Source organism: Ochotona princeps, chromosome 20 (assembly GCF_030435755.1).
Source record: "Ochotona princeps isolate mOchPri1 chromosome 20, mOchPri1.hap1, whole genome shotgun sequence".
NCBI classification, from domain to species: domain Eukaryota; kingdom Metazoa; phylum Chordata; class Mammalia; order Lagomorpha; family Ochotonidae; genus Ochotona; species Ochotona princeps.
This window is the reverse complement of record NC_080851.1, coordinates 13,667,492-13,694,388: the sequence shown is the minus strand read 5'-3', so window position 1 is coordinate 13,694,388 and position 26,897 is coordinate 13,667,492. Positions and strand designations below refer to the sequence as shown.

Below are 26,897 nucleotides of genomic sequence, written 5' to 3'. Positions count from 1 at the left end.
ATCATGAAAGTAAATTGTGACTGGAAATAATGCCTCGAAGACTTTCCTTTTTATATAAGTCAACACCCCAAGAAAATGGTGGCAGCTGTTTTCTGACCTGGGTTTCCTCATAGTCCTTAGAATGTCCTTTGTTTATAAGCAGCCTGGCACTGAGTAGAGGCTCTCAACCTGCTGCCAGCATCTCCCAGGGTCCCGCTATGGCCAAGTCCTAGGCATGTCTCTTGAGTTCTCTGTGGTTCAATTTTCTTTTTCTTCTGATAATACTGATCATCTCCACCTCATACCTTTCTAAAGAGGATTAAGTATGCAGAATGTGTCAAGTACTTAGTAAATCCAGCAAAACTGGGGCCCAATTTTAGGCATTCATTAATACATGCAAGCAAAATGAATTGTCTGTACGTTATGTTAAGGTACTGCATGTCTTACTGTTTCTCATGCTTTTGGTTAAGATCAAGTGTAAGATGCTGGATGTCTTGTCTTTTGAGATAGAGAGAAAATAAACACTCAGCTTTGCTCGTCACATTTCCCTGTCTCAGTAGCACACTGAGGCCCAGACCTGTGACGCAACAGGCCCAGTCAAGCTGAATGCACCCTGTTTGGAAGTGACCTCTGATTTTTTCCCGTGATCTGCCTACCTTCCCGTGATCTGTTAACCTAATTTTGAACCTTAGATTCAGTTTGCCTTCTCTGTCTCCTTTTCTGACTTTTATCTCAAAATCTCATCGCAGACATCTCTCATCCATCCCTTCTCTCCACTCTTATGGTAGCATACCCAGAGCTGCCAAAATTATCTTCCCAAAAAACTACCCTCTATCGCCCACTTCTCTACATAGGACCTTCAGTAGCTCTCAGTTGCTTGAAGTATGCAGCTCTCACTCAGTTCGGGCAATGAATTACATGAGTCTAGCCCACTCTGTATCCCTACTTTCAATGCTCACAGTTCCCAGGAGCCTATTCTCTGAGACGGCCATGTAATTGGTGACCCTGAGATGGTCCCCCTACCCTTTTACTCTGTGGTTCTAACTTAACTGTTTTTTAAAGATTTTTTGAATTACAGAGAGGGACACACACACACATCTATTCTCTTGTTTACTCCCCCATTTGGCCACAATGGCTGGGCTTGAGCAAGGTCAGAGCTAGAAGCCACGAGCTCCAGTCCATTCTCTGACACAAGGCAGGAGCCCAAGCACTGGGGCCGTCGTCTGTTGCTCTCTAGACACATTAGCAGGGCATCAGGTTGGAAGTGGAGTGCCTGAGACTGAACAGGCAGCTATATGGGATGCCTGTGTTGCAGGTGGCGCTCCCTTAGCTATTAATGATGCTTTCATTTGCAAAATATTTCTTTTTGGACAATAGATTATAGAGGATATCAACTATATTTTGGAGGAGATATTGATTGGCTATGGAGCAAAATGGAAATTCTGGAATTCTCAAGATGTTTCATATATATATATATGAAAATTTATAGCACTACAAACTTTATATTTGTATTTAATATAAATGATGCTTCGATAAGATGTTAAAAAGAAAACTCACTGAGGAGTTTGAGAAACAGTGGGATGAAGAGCTTAGTCATAAAACATGTTCAAGAAAGCATAGAAAAAAATGAGTTTTCATAGCATAACTTGTTAGAAACATTTTTTAAAACAACCATGTAATATGGAGTATCAGTTGTTTGTATAACTGAGTTTTAAATTTCTTCATGTTTCAAACATATAATTCCCATCCTAAATACTGAGACTTCTCTGTAAAAGAGGTTTTTTTAACTGCTTTCACTTTTTCCAAGGAAAATATGTTTATCATTTGGAAGTTAATTTTGGGAACTGGAGCAATAATCTGAGAGCATCAGAAGTTCACCCATGAGTCTTCCTGAAAAGAAAGTACTGGAGAGAGTTTTTAGGAGTTTTATTATTTTTAGATTCACCACACTCCAGCCTCTTCACAATAGTTACACTTTAAAAAAAAAATCTAGTCGCATTAAAATAAGTAAGTCTTGGGACTTTCTGAATACTCCAGTAAGCACATGATACTGTTGTTGACATCATTGTTGATGATTAAAGCATCGTAGAAGTATCAGATCTTGAGATCGCTGCTAATTGTGCAGGGGAATTTTAGACTTTAACCTACTTCCACCATTTTATTTGAAATCGTGAGTCACTTAATCAGCCTCCGCTTAAAACTATCTCTGATTGGGCAGGGTAGTTGAGCCTGGGTTATAATACAAAGAGACACTCCAGATTCCACACCAGGAATCCATAGAAGTTTTTACTTTAGTTCACCAATTAGTCCTGGGCTGGTGTCCAGGTTGATGGGGTGGCTCACCTCCAAGAAGTCACTTAAGAGAACCAGGCTGACAATAGCTTCACAATCCTTAGGACCTGCCTTGTAATGTTCCCTGGATTGGGATATTGTAGTCATTCAGAAAGCGAAAAGGGGCTGCAAGAGCGTGTGTCTAAAGGTTGCCTGGGCTAGCCTGGAAAGGATGCATGCTGCTTCTCCTCACATGACATTGCAGAGAACTTAGTCTCAAGCGCACATTCATTTTCAGGGGAGTCTGCAAATTCTGAAGGACAGGTGGAATTTGATAATCAGCTGGCCACCTCTGCCACAGAAGCCTTGCTTGACGTCTGAAAAGCCTGAAATGTTGATAGTGCTATATGACCAAAGAAGTTATCACTAACACAAAGCATGAATGGACTGGGTATTAGCCAAGAACACAGAACCCACATGTTGTAGGATAGCCAAGCTAGAATAAATTGCGACGAGGTTGTTTCCAGCAGGAAGGGGCAAGAGTATGTCATAGCAATATGTCCAATATCAGAAAATGTTTTTAAAATGCAGGCCATGGAAAATTAAGGCAGCTAGACCACTTTCCTTCCTGACATCCAACAACTGCTGTGGCAGACTCCTTTCCTTCAAAACAAAGACTTTTCCAAGTGATAGAACATCAGTCATAAGACTATAAAAATAGAAGCCACACACCCACGGCCCGAGATGGTGTATACCACTATGCACCAGTTCGCCTAGACCTTCAGCCATAATTCAACAAAATAAAGATGTGGTCCCTGTCACAGATTACCTGGAGAATATCAAAGACCATCCATCAAAGCAACAGTGGCCATGCAATGTGATAATTGTGCTGTGAGGTAACAGGTGTGCTCTAAGGTGCTACTGAGAGCAGAAGCAGATACCCACAGGTATCAAGGTGTGCTGCCGAGAGAAAGTGGCAAAACCTGAATCTCTGAGAGTCCCAGAAGGAAAACGAATATGATGGGGATAATGCAGAAAGAAACTGACACCTCTAAGATCTGGGATAATTAACATTGTTTAGTTGTGTTAGAAGCTAGGATAGGAGCAGGAGAATCGGAAGATAAAGGCCGAGGAAGTGGGCTCAGGTAGATCACAGAGGTTGTGTACTCGGCTTACAATCAGGATTTGCCTGTGCTACTTCAGAGTTGTCCAGTGGCATTTCTGCATGTCTTCTTGGCTGTCCACACTTCACATCTCAAGAACACTGGGTAAGATGTGTTCTCTGTGTTCAGGCCCCACCTCATTGTGGATATGCACCACTCCCAGACAGGACCATTCCAGCCGGCTCACCTACTGACGGGGCGGTTGATTTGTGTGTGTTACAGTTACTTAAGAGAATGGCCAACAAAAAGCATAATGAAACCTACAGAAAAATAAAATAGCAGGTTTGGCTTGGACAATGAAGAGCCACAGCAAAATTTTCAGCCTTTTCCATAGTACATACAACATGAATAAATGATCGAAAGAAAGAGTAATAAATATACAAAGAATGGTATTTGAAAACCACAGGAAGAGAGTAAGCGTTTAGCTAGTGGTTAAGGTACTGGTTAAGAACCTACGCTCCGTTCCTGACCGACTCCAACTCCAACTTCCTGTTCGTGCAGACCTTGCCAAGCAGCATCGTTAGCTCAGGTGCTGGGTTCCTGCAGTCTCTGTGGAGACCCGGATCGTGTGATCCTGGCTCCCGTCTTTGTCCCTGGCCCAAGACAGCTGTTGCAGACATCTGGGGGAGTCAACCCTCAGATGGAGCTTTTGCTGTCTTCCTCCCACTTAAATAAATAATTATTTTAGTTTAAAAAAAAAAAACAGAAAAATACAAGAAACACCAAATGGGAGTAAAAGGCTGTGTTGTAGGCTCTTAGTGTGAGCTACGGTGTGTGTCTCTCAGAGACAAATTGATAAAGTATGTCCCCTGGGCACAATCCTGTGACCTGAATAAATACTCCTACTAACAATCTGAAAGAGGAAGTGAACCCAGTCAGTTAAATTTTCTGATGACAGAATTGCTTTCTTAAAGTTAAAAACAGAAAACCAGAAAAAAAAATTTCACCAGCTGAGCAAATATTAACAATACTGGGATATTGTGGTAGCTGGCTAAATTAATCTGAAATGCATCTGCACACTATATTCTAAGTTACACGATTGTAAATAACTTGAAGCATGTTTATTTCCTCTTGCCATGGAGTGGAAAATAGAAGACGTTTCACTCTTTGAGCCTACATCAATTAATGTAGCTGCATAAGTCACATAATAGTTTGTACTTTGATACAAAAACCTGGCAATACGCACTTTTAACATACAGCATGTTTTTGTGTGATGGGTGACAAGGAAAAGGAGGAGAACTGCTGAAGCCCTCGTTTGAGGCATATACAGTTGTCTCAGTGAGATTTGGTGTAATTAGGATGGCAACGTGACTTAGTGACTTGAAGGTGGACTTTCACATCCTGGCCCCACCCTTACCAGGCAAGTAAGTTCTGGTAAGTTGCCTAATGGTTGTGAAACAGTCTCCTTTGTACAATAGAAATAGTAACAAAAGTATGCAGTAGGCATGTTGTAAGAATCAAACGAGGAGATACGCATGCAAGTATAACATGTCAGCTCTGAATGGTGGTGGCAGTGATGAGAAAACGGAGCAGTGTCTGAGAAAGTCTGAACAACAGATCAGCCAACAGAGCCTGTTGTGGCCTTTGAAGAACAACGTTGTGTAGCAGCGAGGGCAAGGCCAGATAAGAGATTTGTTCACCTATTCCAGGATCCATTCTGCATTCCCTCAAGACCTAACATGCCTGTTCTCAGCCAGACTTAGGGCTTTAACCTGATTGAAGAGAATCACCAGCTTGCAGCTGATGAACTTCTGAGTCCAGAGGCTAGCAGGGCACACGAGGAAACAAGTGGCTGTTAGCACAGTTTGGTATCTGAAGGGTGCTGCATAGTGTGTTGCCTGCAAAGAGGAGGAAATGGCAGATTCTGCAGAAGAGCGTTGCAGGAAGAGGCTTTGAGAGGCCCAGACCCTTGAGCAGAAAGGATGAGAGAGTGAGTTACCATGCAGACAAGAAGGGAGAGGAAGTGTGCAAAGTACAGCCGTGAGTTTGGCCTGTGGGCAGGTGTGGCAGTGCAGTATGCCCACAGCACATGGTGTCTAGGATGTGATGTGGCAGCCGGGGCTGGCAGGGCCTGGTGGCAGAGTTTGTATTTAACACAGGCGGCAGCAACATCTGCCTGGGACAGGTCCTGGATCCTGTATTCAGAGGTTGTTTTGTTTTCGGACAGCAGTTTTTTTGTCCCTCCGTGTTCTGCTGTGTAAAATGAAGAGTTGCCTGGTGAAACAGATCTAAGTTGGGACACCCTTCCTACGTGTCCTCTGCTTTCCCCGTTTTCTCCTCGGAACCAAGCTGCAAAGGTCACTAGGTATAACAAACAAAGGAAACATGCAGCTCTCTTTCCTGGCAACATGGGGCCTGGGTTGTGGGCCCTCGCTCCATCAGTTTTCAGATGACCGTCTGATAAAGGTGTTTCTTTGTACGGTGTTTTATGATTTCCTAGAAAACTTTTGCCCTGCAGCTTGGGTGTGCTGTGTCCTCCGTGACTTTGATTTTTGGTTTGTGAACAGAATGTACTATGAATGTGCCCTTCCAAGGAGTAGATTTAGGGAAGAAATTTGATATTGTTTCATTCATGTCTGAAAATTAACATTTGAATGATGTGTTCATGTCCTTTTTTTAATGAATTCATTTGAAAGAGTTCCAGGGAGAGAGGGAAAAAGAGAGAGATCATGACCTGCTGTTTCACTGCCCAGGTGACTGCAGTGGTCAGGACTGAGCCCAGCCCAGGCCAGGAGCAAGGAGCCTCCTGCAGGTCTCCAACGTAGCTACAGGGGCACACATTCTTGGGCATCTCCTTACGCGTTTCCCAGATCATTAGCAGAGAACTGCATGGAAAGTGAAGCAGCCAAGGCTTGAACAGGTGCCCTTATGGAATGCCAGTATCACAGGTGGCAGCTTTACCTGCTCACAGCACAGTGTTCGCCTCACCATGTTCTTTTTTTAATTTTTATTTTTAAAATATTTTTCTGAGAGAGACAGCTAAAATCTTTGATCCACTGATTCCCTCCCCAAATGCTACAACAGCAGAGCCAAAGCCATGAACCAGGAATGGCAGTGTAGGTCACCTACACGAGTGGCAGAAACTCATCTACTTGAACCTACATGCCTGCCACGCGTGCATTAGCAGGCAGCTGGAATCAAACCAGAGGAAGTCTTGAACCCAGGTATCCCGGTGTGGGAAGCAATGTTAACCAGCAGGCTGAACACTAACTCTGCAGGCTGTGTTCCTGTGAATTGAAGCTGTGCTGGCTACACGTGTACATAAAGAGCCCTTGTTTTGAATAGGTTATTTTTTGTGCCTGTGAAGGGGCTGCTCACTGAAAGATTCCGTTTGATCTGTAATCTCAACCGTGATGTAGCTGGAAAACCTCACAGTGCATTATTGGTGACTTGTGAAAGTTCAGTGACAGCCACATCTTCCTTGGTTTTGGCAAAATGCTGATCATTAGCTCTTTTACACACACAATTAATTATGTACAGATCCTCACCTCTCTTTCATTTAGTTCTTCACCGACTTCAGCCTGCATCTCCTTCCAAGATCATTGCAAGTCAACTTGACCAGCCCATTCTGTCTTCTCCCCGGTTTGTCCCCATGTTTCACCTACATTGTCCCACCTTTCAGACCTTTCAGTGTCTCATTCTGCCTCACGTTTTTTCGTTGGCTGAGGCCCTGAACTTGACAGGTCTGCAAAGTGATTCTGTCTGTCTTTAACAGTCTACTCCAGACTGGAAATACCCTCTCTCTGCCATGTTTAACTACTCCATCCTTCCAGCTCCTTATATTGGCAGAACATCTGTATCCTCCTGGCCTTTTTCTGAAGTTTCCAACTCTTTTACTCTATGTTATATTTTCCCTAGTACTCAGGCCCGAAGTTTACACTCTCACATGCCATCTTGGTGGGGGGGCACTGCTCCAGGTGGGTGTGTTTATTCCCTTCACTGTGCAGAATGAGTTGTATCATTCTCTTCATCTTGGGGTAAAAATCCACACTACAATACAGGAGGAAATTTTTGTATATACATTTCAGTAGCACTCTATTCCAGGGAACTAGAATCATAAAAACGTAAGGTAAAAAAAAAATGTGTATATAAACAAACTTCCCGTAGATATCACCACAATTGTTCAAACCATCATATACTCGTTTACAACACATGCAGCTTTTTAAAAAGTCACCTTTTGAGTTAGATTGAGAGGGTTATATTAGCCACTTGTTAATATACTTATTTCTGGTAAGTCATGTAAAGCAATTCAGGAAAGTATGACTTAAACAGAACGGCCACAGTTCTTAGAAGAAGCCTTCGCCTGCTCTCACTGCAGGGCCGCGTCCTGCCTTGCTTGGAAAGTCCACACTCTCCTTCCTCCATTTCTCCAAGTCTTTGTTCTGATATCATTTTCTTGGAGAGCTTTTTCAAGACTGTCCCATAAAAAACAAAATCCTCTCGCATCCCTCCTGAACTCCGCACTTGGGTCTGCTTATGCTACAGTAATTTTATCATCTAAGAACGGTCGCACAGTGTCTGGATTTATGCGCCTGAAAGGAACCACCGTGCAGGCGGAGCTCTGCTCGATGCTCTGCTCATGGGCGGCGCCTAGAACTGTCACTGCTCACGGTGCATCTCGGGAAGCAGCAGGAGACTAAGAGCTGAGCATTCTGTCAGGAAGACTAAAGCTTGGAATTACCTTGGGTTTATGGAATATTCTCTAACACAAAAATTACTTTTGTGTTTGGGAGCAGTACATTAGCATAGCCCACACTTGAAAACAGATGGCTTCACATGTTTTATATTCATTCTTCGTGTGTGCATGTGAAAACTCCAAAAAAGAGGAACTTTTCCAAATCAAAGATGAGATCATCCTAAGGGACAGTTTGATAGGTAAAGTGGGATAAATATTTGACTCTTTGTCAAAATACTGAATTGGTTTATTGATTTTTTTTTTCCCTATGAGTGCCCAATGGAGGTTATGATTTTCTGGTTATTTTTTTCATTTGCTGGTTTGTGTACTATTAGACAGATTTGAATATGTCTAATGTGTTTTATATATTTATTTATTCCTTTAAATTTTTTATTGGACAGTCAGATAAACAGAGAGGAGGAAAGACAGAGTGGAATAGCTTCTGTCTGCTGATTCACTCCCCAAGCGGCTGCAATGGCTGGAGCTGAGGCAATCCGAAGCCAGAAGCCCGAATCCTCTTCTGGGTCTCCCATGTGGGTGCAGGGTTCCAAGGCTTTGACCCATCCTTGACTGCTTTCCCAGGCCACAAGCAGGGAGCTGGATGAAAAGCGGGGCTGCCAGGATTAGAACCAACACCCAAATGGGATCCCGGCACTTGCAAGGTGAGAACTTGAGCTGCTAGGCTATCTCACCAGGCCCTCTATTGTGTTTTTAGCATCAAACATAAATTTTATTGACACTCATATCATCTCATTTTTGGCTAGTGGGAGTCTCTTCAGATTGACTCCTAAGTCGTTCTAAAATGACCCTAAGCTTTAGTCTTCCCTGGTTTCTGGTAAAAGATATTTCATAGTCATCTTATGTATTTCTTATCTTAGCCCTAAAAAATTAACAGTCTTATCAGGGAGCCCGATTAACTTTAAGAGGGGCATAATAGTGAACATGATCTGGGTGCAAGGAATGTGAGTTATCTCTAACATAACCATTGTTTTTAAACCTTCCTAATGCACAGAGCCATTGAATCACAGTTGTATGTGATTTACTCCTTTTGTGTGTGTGAAAATGAAGTGGGTCTGTTGCTCGAGTGCTCCTCATGATCCTCCCCCCTGTGTGATTTCATCTTAGCAGCAAAAGCCAAGAAACCAGAACTGTTAAACAGCAGTGTTACTCTCCCCTCCAGCAAGGAAAGTGGTTTGTAAACTGCATGGACCTCTCCACGAAATGGACACTCAGTGTACGAATGAAGCTAATGTGTGCTGGTTGTATATATATATACATTTTGTCAACAGATTTAGGTGAATGATGTCCCAGAAAGGGTATGTATGCAAGTACAGAAATGCTGCCAATGAGTTTTGTGAAACCAGGGGTGCCAGAAATGACAAGCAAACATTGTGCTATGTCTAAAAGAGAAATTTTAGAAACTCAGTATAGTTTGTTACATAATAATTCTTAACCAGACCTAGAACTGTTGGCTTTACAGATGCTGTGTTAGCAACTTAAGCAAAAATGTGGTTATTCTAAAGGATAATGGGTTAACTTTAAAAACAACACAAGACTTACCCCATTTCTTTCTTATGCAAGTCTCTTAATATTATCTACAGATAAAATGAAGAAAAATGAGCTACAGACTAGATTTTTAAAGACGGGGCCCAACTGTATGAATTTGTTATATTTGTAGCAGACAAAAAATAGATTTTAGAACAAGAACTACCACAAGACATAAAGAATATGTGCTAATCTAATAAGGTCAATTCAGAAAAAGGAAATAATCCAGTTTTTTGTACAACTAATAAAATAAATAAGCAAGAACTGATAATTCAGATGAAATTAATAAAACTCTTAAAACATAAAGCCATCACATTTTATTCAAATAGAAACAAATAACCTGATAGCTGTAGGTACTAATGTTTCAGATTTATAGTTCTAAAATTCCAGTCCTATGTGGCTTCACTGGTAAAATTTATTTTCTATCAAAGAAATATTATTAATTATACACAGACACTCCCAGAATATAGAATGAACACTTCCTATTTCATTTTATGATTCCAGCATTAACCCTGACAACAAATCAAGAAAAAAGACATTTCAAGAAGACTGTAAAATATTGCCTTTCATGATGAAAAAAAAATCACAATAATAGCAAAGGAAATGGGAATTGAATTTCTTTTGAGATTGATGGAAATGTTCTAAAGTGATTACACAAGTGTATATTTAGCACCAAATAGATTAATTGTATGTTTTGTGAATTTTACATCAATAAAGCTGTTCAAATATTAATGAACAGAAACCAGCAATATATACAAAGGGTTATATGTTTTGATTAAATGTGGTTTAAAGCAAATCATACAATTTTCAAAAAGGATCCAGAAAATTCATTTGATAAATACAACATCTGTTTCTCATAAAAATTCTCAACAAACAAGGAGTAGAAACATCCTCAGTCTTATAATGGGCATATATAAAATCCTACAGGATTTATGTATCACATTTATCCAGGAGAGACTGACTGCTTGCCACCTAAGATGCAGGAAGGATAAGATACGTATGTCTTGGACTAGCTGCTGTAAAACATTGTCATGATTACAATAAGACAAAAAAATGAACAAAAGACATATACATTAGAAAGTAAGAAATGAATGTGTCTGTCTTAGACAACATTGTACTAGTACATTGATCCATCTATATAAACTTTTAAAAATCTTGCAAAATAATTTAGCAAGATCAAGAAGCAAAAATTTTATTTTTAGTAATGAACTGTTAACTATTCAAATGTTTAGGAATTATAGTAGTTTCAGAAATGTATAATAAATTTAACAATGTGTGCAAGATCTGTGTATCAAAACTTATAGAAAATGACAAAATAATTTAAAATTCCAGTAAATGTAGAACTGTGTCATGTTGATTGTTAAGAAAATATTAAATATCAATTCCTTCTAACATGCTATAGATTCATTGCAATTCTTTTTTTTTATTAATTACATTGCATTATGTGACACATTTTTATAGGCACTGGAATTCCCCCCACCCCTCCCCAAACCCTCCCCCCACGGTGGATTCCTCCACCTTGTTGCATTTCCATAGTTCAACTTCAGTTGAGATTCTTTCATTGGAGGTATTTACCAAGCATACAGTCCAGCATCTTATTGCCCTGGTAAGTCCAGTGGTTTCTTGGTGAGACCATCTCTGGTCTGAAGGTAGAGCCGGCAGAGTATCATCCCAATCAATTAAAAGCCCCAACATAATATTTACGATTCATTGCAATTCTAATAACATCTCAAAGACTATTTTTGCAGAAATAAGTTAATTATAAGATGGTTAAAGAATGTGGAGTTCCTGAAATAGCCAAAATAAATTTAAAAACGTAGAGTTTGATTTTTAGGTGTAGGAAAAATTACGGCAGTGAAGACAATGTGATGCTTGTAGATACAATAGAAATATGGCTCATAGGAATAGAAAACAAAGTTTAAAAATAAACACATACATATGTGGCTAGATTATGCTATAAATGCCAAGGTGATACAATTGAAAATTGTACGACTTCTCATCCAATGGCCCCAGTATGGTTGCATTTTTATTTGCAGGGAAAAACACAATGAACCTGCAGCCCATCTCACACTATATACACAGATGACTTAGAAATGGTTTACTAACATAAATATAGCTAAAATACTGAGTTTCTAGAAGAAAATCACAGGTAAAACTTTGCTATGTGCGTTAGGTAAAGGTGTATTGTGGCATGAAAAACAGAAATTGTAGAATTAAAAACTTAGTGTTTCAAAATTACTAAGAAAGGGCCTGGCATGGTAGCATATTAGCTAAAGTCCTCTCTTTGTGAGTGTAGGGATCTCATATGGGCGCCAGTTCTAATCCCAGCAGCCCTGCTTCCCATCCAGCTTCCTGCTTGTGGCCGGGGAAAGCAGTTGAGGACAGCCCAAAGCCTTGGGACCCTGTACCCACATGGGAGACCCAGAAGAGGATTGGGGCTTCTGGCTTCGGATCAGTTTAGCTCCAGCTGTTACAGCCACTTGGGTAGTGAACCAGTCGACGAAAGATCTTCTCTTCTGTCTCTCTTCCCCCTCTGTATATCTGCCTTTTCAATAAAAATAAATGAATGTTTTAAAAAATTACCAAAAAACAAAAGGCAAATTTTAAAGTTGAAGAATGTTCCAAAGTTGCAGAAAAATGAGACTTCACAAAAATTTCACAGAAAATGACATTACCTTTTAATTCCACTTCTCCATGAATATTTTAAAGTCCCTTTTCTATGCTTGATAATGGATTTATATTCAGAAGGTATAAAAACTCATACTTTCATAATAAAAAGACAAACCCAAATTTTTGAATAGATTACTAAAGAGATATAAGAGCCAATTACCACATGAAATGATCAAAATCATTAATCATCAGAGAAATGAAAATTAAAATCACAGTAACTAGGGCTACATAACCACTATAATGGCTAGAATTTAAAAGACTGAAATGCCAAACATGAATGAGGATGTGGAGTCTGGACTTTGCATTCATTGCTGGAAAAGAATGTAGAATTATACATTCTTGGGAAAATGGTTTCATGGTTTCTTATAAACATAGCTTTACTATGTGAATCGGCAGTCCTGCTCCTAAGTATTACCTCACGAAGTAGAGAGCATGTCCATGTGAAAACCTGTCCTAAAATCTTTATGACAGCTTTATTCAGAGTTGCCTAAAACTGGAAACAATCCAAATATATACAAATCACAATTATAGCATATAATTGAATGCTATGCAGAACTGAAAAAAAAAAAAACCACTACTATTCTATGCCATGGGTGAGCTCAAAAAGATTGTGCTGAAAAAACCTAGCCACAAAAAGTGTAAACCACATTGCATAGTGCCATTTATCTGACACTGACAGTAAGCAGGTTGGAAGATGGTGGGGCTGACAAGAAATTGACTGCAGTGGGAACTTTCAGGGTGATTTCCATGTTCTGTATCATGATCTTAGTTGAGTGTTACAGATATATCTGCTTCTCCAAAAACTCATAGAACTGTATAGCTGAAATTATAGACCATGGAAGTTGATTAAAACTAATGGTGAGGTCTGGCACACCAGTTAGGATGCCCACCAGGTAGGATCCCTTGTTGGAGATCCTGGAGTCTCATCCTAGATCTTCTCTTGTTTCCAGCTTCCTGACACGCAGTTTGAAGGTGATAGGCGAGGGCTCAAGTGACTGGTTCCCTACCACACCCAGCTTTAGTTCAGCCTAGTCCCAGCTGTTTCATATATTTAGGGAGTAAATCAACTTAGTGGAATTGTCTCCGGGTCTCCTTCCCTGTCTTTCTGCCTGTAAAATAAATAAATAAATTTGCTTTTTAAAATTCAGTGTTGGCATTGTGGCAAAGCAAATTAAACCACTCCAAGGGAAGCACCCTTATCAGAGTGACTGGTTTGAGTTTTGGCCTCTCCACTTCTGACGCAGCTTGTTGTCAATGCAGCCTGGAAGGCAGCAGAAAATGGCTTCAGTTAAAAAATCCCTGCCACCTTTGTGAGATACCTGAACGGAGTTCCTTGCTCTCAACTCTGTCCTGGACCAGTTCTTGCTGTTAGGGGCATTTGGGGAATGAACCAGAGGATGGCTTCCTCTCTTGCTTGTTCACTCTTTCTTCCTCTCTTTCTCTCTCCCCTTCTCTCTGTTCCCCTTCTTACCCTCCACCCCCATCAACAACACTTTCAATAAATAAATAAATATCTTTTTTAAGAAAATAACCATGATGGTGAGATGATGTAGGCAGTGGTAGCCATCATCTCTCATATGCAGATAAACTTTAGCAACACTGGGATAATCAAAATTTAAAAAAGGATTTTGGAGGGCCTGGCACAATAGCCTTGTGGGTAAATCCTCACCTTGCATGCCCGGTATCCCATATGGGCACGAATTCATGTCCTGGCTGCTCTACTTCCCATCCAGCTCTCTGCTTGTGTCCTGGGAAAACAGTAGAGGACAGCCCAAAGCCTTGGGATCCTTCCACCTGCATGGGAGACCCAGAAGAAGCTCCTGGCTCCTGGCTTCAGATTGGCTCAACTCTGGCTGTTACAGCTGCTTGGGGAGTGAACCAGCAGATGGAAGATCTCTATCTATCTCTCTATCTCTCTCTCCTTCTCTCTGTAAATCTGCCTTTCCAAGAAACATGAAATTAAAAAATAAAAATTCTTAAAAAATGATTTTTATTAAATAAATTTGTAGAGTTTTCATGTGAATGCCCAAGAAGGCAAACATGAGCCACCTGATTTAGTTCTCTATTGGTTTCATGCAACAGAAAGCCCTTTTGAATATGCTGAGGCAAAGAAAGAAGTTATCAGAAGATGGGGCTCTGATCACCCAATTTGGATCAGGAGCCTTTCACTGCATTAGCCATGTGACCCATTACAGTTGATTCAGTTTGGGTCAAGATGCACTTCTGGACCAATCAGTAGGAATCTCTAGAAAAGCACATACATTCCAATGAAACTACATTGTTAAAGGGAAAAAATTTCATTTTTCAAGATGGGCTAAGGGGCGATCCAAAAGTAAGTAGTTCCTGAAGTCTACTCTTAACTTACTGCGTACATGCATGGCACACATACAGCCATTTTCACATACTTTTTTTTTGCATGAAACAACATCAAAATTGCTCCTCCATCAATGGGTGAATATGTAATGAGCACAGTAAATATTCGTTGAAGTGACTCAGCAGGGGCCAACATCGTGGTATGTCAGGTTAAGCTGCTGCCTGCAATGTCAGCATCCAGTATGGAAGCCTCTTCATATCTCACTGCTCCACTTCCTATCCAGCTTCCTGGGAAAAGCAGCAGAGAATGGCCAAAGTAGTTGGGTCCCTGCCGCCCATGTGAGAGACCTGAATGAAGCTCTTGGCTCCTGACTGGCTTGGCTTAGCGTTGGCCATTGCTGCCATCTGGGGAGTGAACAAGTAGATGGACGATTTTTCTGTCTGTCTTCATCCCCTCTCTCTGTAACTCTGACTTCAAAAAAATTAAAATAAATCCTAAAAATAAAAAGATCTTCATTGTTTTCAGACTGCTCCTAGGATGAAAACTAAATCTGAACACATTGAGGCCCTGCTCCATCATGTACATCAGCCCACTTCACCTGCCTCCTCTTGTTCCACGCATCCATTCTGGGATCCGCCTTACCGTCCTCCAGCCCGGAGCCTTTACATACGCCCCGACACATGCACATTCACTGGTTACTCTGCACTCTGCTCAGTCCTCTAGGGCAGAAGCTGAACACCGTGTTCTCAGCGCACGTCCTCTGGATCAGATTCTTGGTTAAACGTTTTTGTGGGGCTGTGGAGCTCTCCCTCTAAGCACCTCGTTTAATGTGCAGTATACCTCCGATGATGTTCCCTGGCAGTGGCACAAGGGCAGGGATCATCTCCCGTGTTGCGTGCTGCTACCAGTGTATGAAAGATAGTAGATACTAGCTGAATAAATTGAGAGAGGAACCAGAACTGTCTCAAAAGTAGAAAAGTGAGAGTGCAGTGGCTAGTTTTGTTTTGTTCTCAAAGACACAAAATACCTGTCAGGCAAAAATATAAAACCACCATCAGCTGATATGGCTGTCAGGTAGGATAAAGGCCTTTCCCACTGTGGAGGAGCAGACTGAATTAAAAGGACAGACAGCTTGGACTGCACACTGTGGGGTTCAAGATAGGGCCAAGGAGTAGACTTTCTGGTTAGGAAGAATAGGTACAGGGAAGGACCGTACAAATCTGACTGTGAAAGTATTGCTTCCATCTCCCACAAACTGAATTTCTGTGGCCTGGGCGACACAGGACCCGAACTATAAAAGGCCTTGATACTCAGGGTCAGCTCCTGAGATTGGAAAATATGAGAAAAAGGGGAGGTGACAAACTTAAGAAGTCAACAAAGGGCACATTGCTTGGAGAATTTTCTTCATAGAACCTTGAAAACCACAGGAGTTCCTTACAATGTTTATGTAATTGGAGAAAGTGTGTCTGGACTGGCGAGGAATGACAACCCAAATGTTTCTCACTTCAGTGCATCTGGAGGTGTTTGAAATTATACTGTTGATGGTAGCTAGGGCATGATTGTGTCCTGGGTATTTGTCCTGGGGCTGCAGGCTGGAACAGACATGGAGCACAAAGTATTAAATGAACTTGACTGTATTCAAAATGCCCAGCAGTGTCACATTCTCTTTGTTTGGCAGGGAAAGGGCTCAGCATTTGGAAACTCAGCAGTGAATTAAGTATTTTAATAATCATTGTTGACACACAAAGCATATGGCCTTCCAGAACTTACTGGGTCAAGTGTTGAAGTTGTGTTACGGGTTTCTAAATTTATAAAATTCAAGCAAAATTAATTTAAGACACATTTCAGACTATATGAAATTTTTATTATAACCAAATTAAATAAGCTACCACCTAGCATGTAAACTTATCTTTGAGTAATTAATTTATTCCTGTAAAGAAAAAAAACAAAATTCACATCCCTGCAAAAAAAAAAAAGCAATTGACATTTAATTAGAAACTCTAGAACACTATTGCAGTGGGCCAATTGTATAGATGCTTATTATCCATCCTTGTTATGCTTTGAGACCAAATACCCTCTATCAGAAGTCTTCATGGTCTTGTTCTTATGATTTAAATCAATAATCCACAGCCACAGTGGTTGTGAAATCACAAGCATTGCACTCAGTGGCTTCCACTAATAAGCATTTTTATTGCTCACAGATCTGTGAGTTAGCAGTGCAGTTCTTATCCCGGTGGACTCGTTTGGGTGGCTGTGGTCAGGTGTGGGGCAGTGAGGGGCTGTACTGAGAATGGCTGGGTTCCCTCACATGTCTGCAGTCAGCTGGTCAAGGACTAATCTGTTAGACAGCTGGGGCCTCCCTGTCGTATCTCTTGCATGCAAGTGTATCTTGTACCCACCTAGCCCGGGAGCCGTTCCCATGACCATCACAGGAAAACCAGAGCAAAAGTAGAGGCAATTTGGACAAGCTTCTAGTGCTGAATTTTTGTTAGCTTCTCACTGACCAAAGCGAGCTGTATAGCCATGTCCCGAGCCTAAGTAGCAGGATATTACAAAGTTATGGGGTGAAAGGGTAGGATTAGGGTGGCAGGTCTTGGGGCTTTAATGATATCATCCAACAGCTTGTCTGTGTTTCACTTAGTTCTGTTTCACTGTTTTCCTTCATTACAGTATGGTTGCTAACTTTGTCCTTTCTAAAAGCCTGCGAGGTCCTTATGCCCATGGGCGTTTATTCCCAAATGGTTACTGATTCCCTATCCGCTGCTCATTCCTTGCCAACACCACGGTGCCTCGTGCTGGTCCTGACACTTAATGGAGCTTAGTACATGTGTGTTAAATGAAGGCACACGTGAACACTTGCACCCCTATATCTATTTCCTTCCCTTCAGAGGAGAAGGCTGTGGGAGATGCTTTGCAGGAGTGCAGTGGTGGTTACATTCTGAGCAACTGGTGACCACTGGTGGTCCTGCAGTGAGGCTCTCAGCTGGTGAATGACATCCATTTCAGGCCCTCCCACTGCCACTCTAGAGCACAAGTTTTCTTTCTTTCCTCTCCTTAATTTTCTCAAAGGAAGGTAGAAAAGCACTTAGCTCATCCTAGACACTTTGTATGCTCGGCGCTCCAAGTAGCTTACACTGAAGTACCCACTGCAGAGTGCATGATGCTCCAACTATGGGCTCAACGGAAGCCCACAGTATGGTCAGTTTGAGAGGAGCAAAATAGCTACTACCCTCTGATTTTTTTCAGTTCTGTAGAACATTGTAGAGTAACTGGTATGTAGTTATACCCTGTGGGTATAAACTACTTAAGGGTATTAATTCTATCATGATGTTATATGTACTGCTTCATTATTTTCTCTAAGTCTATAAAATTTGCAAGACTAAGTTGTTTTTTCCAGATAAAATTTTGACCTTCTTCATTTTCAAGGGGGCTTGAAAGTTGCTTGGGAGGCTTTGGTGGTCAGACTGGGTCAGACCCTGCACCTAAGTTACTTGCCCTTGCAAAACCTCTCAATCCTTACCAGTAAGAGAAATAATGACAGCAGCTAAAATAAAATTGTTGAATTTATTGTTACTCTGTAGTTCTCTATAATTTTATAAGCTGTAAATGTTGGTGTTATTAGTGGTAAAAATCTGTACACTTTATATCAGATACAATTGTGCCCTCTTTATAATTTAGCTTTCCCCAGTTTCAATCATATGTGATCGGATTGGTTCAAAATGTTAAATGGAAAATATCCAAAAACAATAAATCGTATTTTACAAATACATGTTACTCTGAAGAGCATAATGAATTCTCGCACTATGAGAGACGGTGTGATAGAGTATGGGGTGGGAAGAGAGAGAGAGAGAGAGAGAGAGAGAGAGAGAGAGAGAGAGAGAGAGAGAGAGAGAAAGCAGAGAGAGCTTCCATCTGCTCACTCCCCAAATGGTGGTAACAGTCAGGGCTAGACCAGGCTGAAGTTAGGAAACAGGATCTCCATCCAGGTCTCCTACATGGGTGACCAGGTCTGATTAATCGGGCCATCATCTGCTGTCCCCACCCCAACTCCCGGGCACACGAGCAGGGAGCTTGATTACAAGCAGAACAACCAGGAATTAAAGAGAAACTCTGTTATAAGATGCCAGTGTTGCAAGCAGCAGGTTAATTCACTGCACCACACCACCAACCACAGAAAGGAAAGAAAGGAATTCCCTGCACTGGTCCACTCCCCAAAAGCCCACAATAGCTAGGGCTGGGCTGGGTCGAAGCCTGGATCTGGGAATTCAAGCCAGATCCTCCATGCCCTGCCTCCCAATGGAGGCTGGAGGCTGGAGGCTGGAGCAGAGCCGTAACTTGAAACCAGGTGCATGGGTACAGATGTGAGCATCCCAGACAGTCTCCTGAACTAGCAGACTGAACAGCTTCCTCTGGCTCACAATTGTTAATGCAGTTGCATTAAATTTTAATTCTGCTTTACTATGAAATATACAACAGGCATGTCTGAATCTTTCCTTGGCCTTCACTTTGTCCCTAAATTTACTGTTGGTTCAGGGGCAGAAGGCAGATTACTAGTGTACATAACTCAGTACAAGGAAGTATTACATTGATCAGGGAGCAGGCAGTTTCTTTAGGAAATGTCAGAATTTCCGCCTATGTTATCCTGCGTTTGCTCCTTGAACAATGGCAAGTCGTGTGAAATCCAAATCAAGAATGTAGATTAGTAGTGGGCTTGTGGCAGTGTTCATGTCCCTGTCTTCACAAACCTGTCCCTTTATGTATGAGGGGACACTAGGAAAAGCTGAGTAAATAGTGTATAGGAACACAACTCCAGGGAAATACAGGAAACCAGTGGAACTACCACAATCACTTGCCACCCTCGCCAACTGCAGAATTCTCCACACTGTGGCCAGTTTGACTGCCTTCAAAAGAAAGGAATTTTAACAAAAGAGTAAGGAAAGTGCAATTACGGTGTTAAGTCCACTGGGAAGGAGGCACAATGGGCTGGCCTTTGACTTCAGATATTTGGAGGCAAAGAGTGAGTATAGGATTTTTTTTATCTAGAGTTTTCAAGTAATAAAGAGTGGAACCTGCTGCTGGACTTCCATCAAGTACAGATTTGTCTAATCCAGAAATGATTCTTTGGCTTTCACAGGTACAGACACAGGTACGTCTTGCAAAAAAAAACTTTGACAAGTTGAAGATGGATGTGTGTCAAAAAGTGGATCTTCTTGGAGCAAGCAGATGCAATCTCTTGTCTCACATGCTAGCAACATACCAGGTAACAAAGTGATATTTGTTATGCTGAACAAAGAGTGCTTGAGGCATGGATTAATACATAAAGGATGTTTGAGCAAAAAGTCTGCTTTGGCATTTTGCAGTTCAGGACACCATTCTTATAATTTACTCCCCACGTCTTTGTCTTCTAGGGTTCTATGGTTTTATTCAAACCAAGTATCTATTCCCTATACATACATTGTAATTTTATACATCCTTGTATTTACTTAAGGGGTCTGCTGAATGTGGGTTACCAATTGCTGTGTATTGTTATAAATATGAAAGACCGGGTTCTATGTCCTCAAAGAGCTTGGAGTTTAGGCAGAAAGCTGAGACAATCTGACTGTATTTCCTAAACCTCTAGGACAGAAAATACTAAGTAAAAAAAAAGTTCTAAAAACATTCATGAGGCATTCAACAAGGAAAACTCAAACAGTTGAAGAATATTTAAAATAGATGATTACTGATTAGAGTGGGTTCTGAAAAATGGATTCAGTGATACAGAAAGAATCCAGAGGGGAGGGTCCCAGGTGAAGAGAACTGTGTAGGACATGGGAGGCAGTGCTTGGGGGAAATGGAGCAGTTAGTTAAACCCCCAGGGTGCATGGGGACCATTGGGAAACTAGAGTGCTGAAATGAGATGGACTCCTCCTTCAGAGGAACTTGAAAGCTGTGGACATTCACACTTGTCCAGGGCCTGTGACTCAGCATTCAAAACATAAACAGCTGTAGTGCTTTTCTTTCCAGACTACCCTGCTTCATTTTTGGGAGAAAACGTCTCACACCATGGCTGCCATCCACGAGAGCTTCAAAGGTTACCAACCCTATGAGTTCACCACACTGAAGGTAGGAAAGCCGAAAGCAAAGCTCCGCTTTAGTATGCATCACGCTCCAAGACTCCAGATGTCCAAGAGAGAGGCACACCACACAGCAGGGTCTTTTTTTTTTTTTTTTTTTTTTTTGGTTTGGCCTCAGACTTCAGATTCATGACAGCCATACACAAATGCAATTCAAAACATCAAATGGAACCCTAGAATCCATGGTACTGGGTGATCTCTTCAATAACGGTGAATGTTTTGGCTCCTTTACATTATTTGTTCATGGCTAAAGAGAAGATTGCAATAAACTGCATACTTGGTTGCTTTTGAATAACTAAATCCAAACATATTTTCCTTCTCTTGCTTACTTTGGAAAAAAATTCTATCCTTAGAGTACCATATAAAATTCTTCTATAAAACTACAGCAATAGATGCAATCTTTAAAAACCCATAAACATCAATTGTTTGGGATGATTTCTGTATTCTCATTTTGTCACTAATTACAGACACTAATCCACCATGATAAAATTACTGGTAAAAAAAAAAAAACTACAGCAATATTTTCTAATTGAAAAATCAACAAACTTGATGATTTCTTAGAAGAGACAGAGGCACAGCATCTGAATCAGTATTGAAACTGAATGTGAAATTATTTTTCTCCCTAATGGTTGCTGGGAATGAAAGCATATAGAGATAAGGAAGTGATTTTGCTTCCAAAAGGATTTTAACAATGGTGAAAGAACAATGGGTGCTTTGTTAACAGGTTGTGTCTTGGAAAGAGAAAAGCAGCCAGGCAAGAACTAGCTGAAGTTCACCTGGAGATTGCCTTGCTTGTCATTTGTCGGGCAGTTTGTGCCCTGATGCCTTGCTTGACAAACCTAAAGAGCTGTTTTGTTTGTATGTTTTGGTTTTGCCTTAAAATGTTTCTCTAATTTTAAGATGTTTATAAAGTACTGAGATGAGACTCTCTTAAGATGCTAGTGGTTAAATTGAGGGTCCCACAAGGAACTCAGGAGAGATCCCCCCCACCCTGATATGGAGTTGACTGAACTCCAGTCTGGACACCTAACCGCAGAGTTCCTCCTGGTTATCCTCCCAGTAGCTCACTGGCACATTTGTCAAGGCTAACTCACAGGCTGTCTGGTAAAAGCCATCAGTTGTTGTGTTGTTCTGGTCTGCAAACTCTGAGCATCGACAGGAAGGGTCTCATTTTCCTAGTGTCCTTTCTTTGTCCAGCCAAATGTTCGCACACAGGAGCCTGCAGCCTTCCCCCTCACACCGATGGTCCTATGATTCCTCGTAAGGGCTGTATTTCTTCTCTGATTTATTGCTGCTTTCAGCACCTTAGGAAGCAGCCCTTATAATCACAATGGACTGATGAAAATTATAGCACATTCTTCACAGTTCTCACATGGTTTGAGCAGAATCTTCTGGTTCGCCATGGTTTGGGGGCAAGAATATATGTGAGGTGTTATTTTGTGCGCCATTTCAAAAGTCCTTTGAATGAAAATTATGTCAATCAGCCAAGTAAAGGAACAGCCTTAGGTTTATGTTAATTATGTATAAAATGTGACATGAAATTGAGTGGATGCCACAATTCTGGAAGAACCTATATCCCTGGCCTCCTGTGTTGGGGAAAGTATGGCTCCTTAATATTCGCCATAATGTTCACCCTCCAAAGAAGAGTGAACGATGATGCGAGGATTTCTAGGTGGAGAATTAAGTGAGCATTTGCCCACAGTGGTTCTGGACATAATTACATTTTGGACAGGTTATTGTCCTCACCTTGCACATCCTGGGATGACAGCTTCCATAACAGCTCATGGATTGACTGTGATGCATTCTTGGCAGTATGTCAGTTGAGTTATAATCAAGTTGTAGTAACATTAAGAATGTGTCCAGAAGCAAATCTTACATGACCTGCACTTTGAATGCCTCTCTATAATACTGCTGCTCTGAGTTTTCAGCCATGTCTTATTGCATTAGGATCTCAAGCTGAGAGCTGATTTCTTTATGTGGCCTCAAATGTGATATAATTACACCGTTAGGTATATCACATATCATATTGTAGCAAGAAAACATGAAAACTGGGCTTGGCGGCGTGGCCTAGTGGCTAAGGTCCTCGCCTTGATCCCATATGGACGCTGGTTCTAATCCTGGCAGCTCCACTTCCTCTTTGTCTCTCCTCCTCTCAGTATATCTGACTTTGTAATAAAAATAAAATAAATCTTTAAAAAAAAAAAGAAAAGAAAACATGAAAACTAAAACCATGAAAACTGGGGGTATGATCAAGATATGCCCTGTGCTTTTAAGCTTTTAATTTTATATGAGGTGTACATGCACTTTTCTTCTGAGTGGCACTATGTAGTGATCCTGGAGATCTTAAAAGTTAAATAAATATCTTCGTGGTTAATTTGTTCTCTGGATGTACCCAAGCAAATGGCCCTTAGGTGCCTTTTGGGATTCTGACTGGAAAGCAAACACCATCTTCGAGAGAGCAGCCAAGCACTGTGAACAAGAAGGGAGCCATTTGTTTTCTTTGCTTCAGGATTTATTCTGAGTGTGTTGGTAATTGTGCCATTGCGGCTGTATTTCCTGACTGTTGGTTTTATGCTTGATGAAGGATGATAATTAATGTGCTAAACACTTGGTGCATCCTGTTTGGAGGGACGTTATTGGTTTTTTTTTTTTTTTTTTTCGCTTCAGTTAAAGGGAAGTTAAGTCCCCAGAATGTCCAAGTTTTACTTCTAAGGAATCCTTCCCTAAGAAATACATAACAGATCTTTTACAGAATAATTTTATTATGGAAGTCTCCCCTCCATCTAACTCGAAAAATATCCAAGGGGCTACTGTGACATATTGTGGATATTTTGTGGTAATCCTTTGTGGGACAAAGTTTATTTTACCTAGGCATGATGTGATTATATTGGTTCTACTTTCTTAATTTGAAAGACACAGAGACAGAAACAAAAGTAGAGACAGAGAGAGGGAGAGGTTTTGCATCCACTGATTTATTCCTCAAATGCCCAAAATAGCCAAGGCTGAAGCAGACCAAAGTCAGAAGCCAAAGTTTTCATCAGGATTATCTGTGTAGGTTCCAGGAACCCAAGAGCTTGAGCCATCATGTGCTGCCTCACAGGAGACACATTAAACAGGAAGCTGGAATTAGAAGTAGAGTTAGGACCCACATCTAGCCACTCCAGTATAGGATGCCGACATCCCAAACAGCATCTTAACCACTATTCCGAGCACCACTCTATTTTGTTTTAATTTTATTAATATAGTCCTTCATCATTTTAATTTTATAATAAGCAGATTTCTGAAGCATTTTTGTTTTATGGAAAATTTAGCCTTGGAATGTTTTACTGTAAAAGAATGTTAACTTAGTAATTCTAACAGTTCACATTTAGAACAGAGGGACTATTTTAAGTGTTTTCCAACAACGAAAGTAGGCTGTTCCCTAGTCTTAAATTGCCGAACATTTATTAATCCATTGAAGTTTTGCTAAACATGCATATTTCATATTATTTATCTTTAAAGCATCAAATTTATACTGATTTTAATTCATTTGGGAATATTTTTCACGTGAATATAAGATCTGGAAAGCACTGTTCCATTTTGGTGAAAGTAATTTAGACTGTGAGTCTAAAGCATTTTGAAAGCACTAACTGAACTGTTATGAGAGAAGAAGCCCCTTGTCTTAAATTACCAGCCCTCAGATGTGGTTGTCTTTTCCTCATCCTATTTTCCCTTGGATCCAGAGCAGGCATCAACCAAGATAAGAAGGTACTAGGAGTCAAATGACTTTTCCTAGGAAAATCTAAAATTCCAGTTGTATCACTGACTCCATTGATCTGGTTCACTGAGAGTGCATGGGGTTGGTCATCTGAATAGCATGAGCATGAGCCCCTTTACAACACTGCACCTGCTCATCTGGACACTGGTTAAGGAGAAGGCTTATCCCCTTGTATTTGTACTTTTGAAAAGATCAGAGCACTGGATTTAAGAAAAATGACTGCTAGCAAAATCTCTTTCTGTGGCATTCCGCTTCTGTTGTTTTTGGAAGGATACTCAAGGGTTTATTTTGAAGTACTTATTAATAGAAAATTGATTACATAAGCTACCAGTGAAGTGATCTTGTCAATGTCCCTGTTGAAAAGTATGGAGCCTATCTCCAACATGTATTTTTCCCAGTCTCTACCTATCAAATTGTCTCTTCTAGACATTTCAAATGAGTCGGATGATCAAATACATGTTTGGTTTTGTTTTTTAATGTCTGGCTTCTCCCACTTAATGCTGTTCAAGACTTCTCCATATTGTAGCATGGATGAGTACTTCTTTCTTGATTGTGACCAAACAGTGTTGCACTGTATGGATCCACATTTCTATATCCAGATGGGCATTTCAGGTATTTCCACTTCAGGGTTATTTTCGAATGATGATGCTATGAATATTTGTGTTCTGTGGACATAGATTCTCAGTCTTCTGGAACAGATACTTAGGAGTAGAACTGCTAGGTAATATGCTAACTTTGCCTGAGTGGCTGCTCACTTGACATTTTCACCAGTTCCAATTTCTACACTTCCTCTCAACACTCAATATTCTCCTTAAACACATTATACTTTATTGTCTTGTTGATTGACACATAGTTTTCCTTATTCATAGGATCCAATCAGCTAGTCTAATACACACATAAGGTGGATAATAAATCAGAACAATTAGCATTCTAAGCATGTGTCATGGTGTCAGGAAACTTCGAATACCACTCTTCAGGTTGGAGAGCCACATTATGACTTTGCTGTCTGGTGTTTGACACAGTAAATCGTTTAAGAGCACATGTGCTGGATCCAGGAGGACGCAGCTTTGAATCTAGTGCTGCCACTTGGCTGCTGTGTAAATGGTGGAGATGAGAGATTGATGGTGTTTGTGATGGTCGTAGTAGGTGGCTGGTTGCTGGATTGGATGCTGATGAGGTGATTGTAGGTACCGGTGGTGAAGGCAGATATGTGGAGATGGTGGTGGTGGTGATACTAAGGCTGGCAGTCATGGGAAAGCTGCAGTGGTCATGGAAATGGGCTGCTCAGGAATGCTGTGGTTGATTCAGAAGGCAGCCATTGGAAGTATGGAGATTTTTTTGAAGTGGCTAAATCCACTGGCGCAATGTTAACTGTTTTACTGCCGTTTTCATCCTAAGTTAGGTTATTAGTTTTACAATGAATTGCACACACAAGACTGTGAATGGCAACCATACCTTGCCTCAGGGTAACGCAACCTACTCCCTCACTTCTACAAATACTGTAGCAGCTCCATTCCCAAACGTGCCCTTCTGCCCTGCATGTGATGATCTGGGTTCACAATAGTCCCTTCAGGGAAGAGAGAGGGCCGGGCAGGCCTGTGAGCAAGAGAGGCAGCAGGCCTTCCCATGCCTGAACCAGGGCACATTCTGAGAAACGCAAAAAAATGACTTTGCTACTGGTTCTTGATCATGCCAAGATTTTAACTCTAAAGAAGCCTGACTATGAAAACAACCTCTGAGCATGTTCAGAAATAAGCGTTGGCACAAAGTGCCACGTTTCCTCCATTCTCTCTGGGGTGCAGGTCTTAGCTGTTGTTGGGTAGAATGTCATCCTGGAGACTAAGGTGCTTTCAGCTTTCAGAACCCAGAAGACATCCTTTTCTAAATTTGTTTTTCTCAAATCCGTTTGCCTAGCAGCCGCCTTCCACCCACCTCCACATTTCTCAGTTAATCACCAGAGCGTTTACTGACAGGCCACATGGTTCTGCAGTTACTTGCTTTGAAAATAAAGCCGTAGTAGTTTTTATGAAAATTGGGTAAATATCCCTGCGATGCTATTTTAGTTACCAGTCCCAACAAGGCAATTACTTATGGCGAGCGTCCAGCATATCCTCATAGACTTTCAAGTTTTCTCAGTGTCATTTACTTCACACAGCATTTCGCATAGTTTTTCTTTTCCCAGACTGCTACTGGCCAGATCGTTGGAAACAGCACATTGGGATGCATCCAGGTCACTGGGGAGGGAAGGGCTAGCAGAGCTGAGCAAAGCCACCAGCAGAATTGGAGCTGGACGAGCCAGGGCATGTCTTGTCATGTGTCCATCCATGCCTTCTGGCGGCTGGCATTGGTTCTCCCAGGCAGCTGGTAGCTCAGGCTTTCCTCTCCATCCCCCACTTGGTTTTTTGGTTTT

The 26,897-nt window shown here is 41.1% G+C and overlaps 1 protein-coding gene across 6 annotated transcripts in view; it reads left to right on the top strand.

Moving 5' to 3' along the window:
- ICA1 (islet cell autoantigen 1) overlaps positions 1–26,897 on the top strand; it is a 133,347-nt gene that overhangs the window by 72,862 nt on the left and 33,588 nt on the right. For all 6 annotated transcript variants that reach the window (XM_058678318.1, XM_058678317.1, XM_058678316.1 and 3 more), the window contains exons 7-8: positions 19,752–19,877; positions 20,621–20,719. In XM_058678318.1, coding sequence (XP_058534301.1) covers positions 19,752–19,877; positions 20,621–20,719 — 225 coding nt within the window. The remainder of the gene's footprint in view (positions 1–19,751; positions 19,878–20,620; positions 20,720–26,897) is intronic.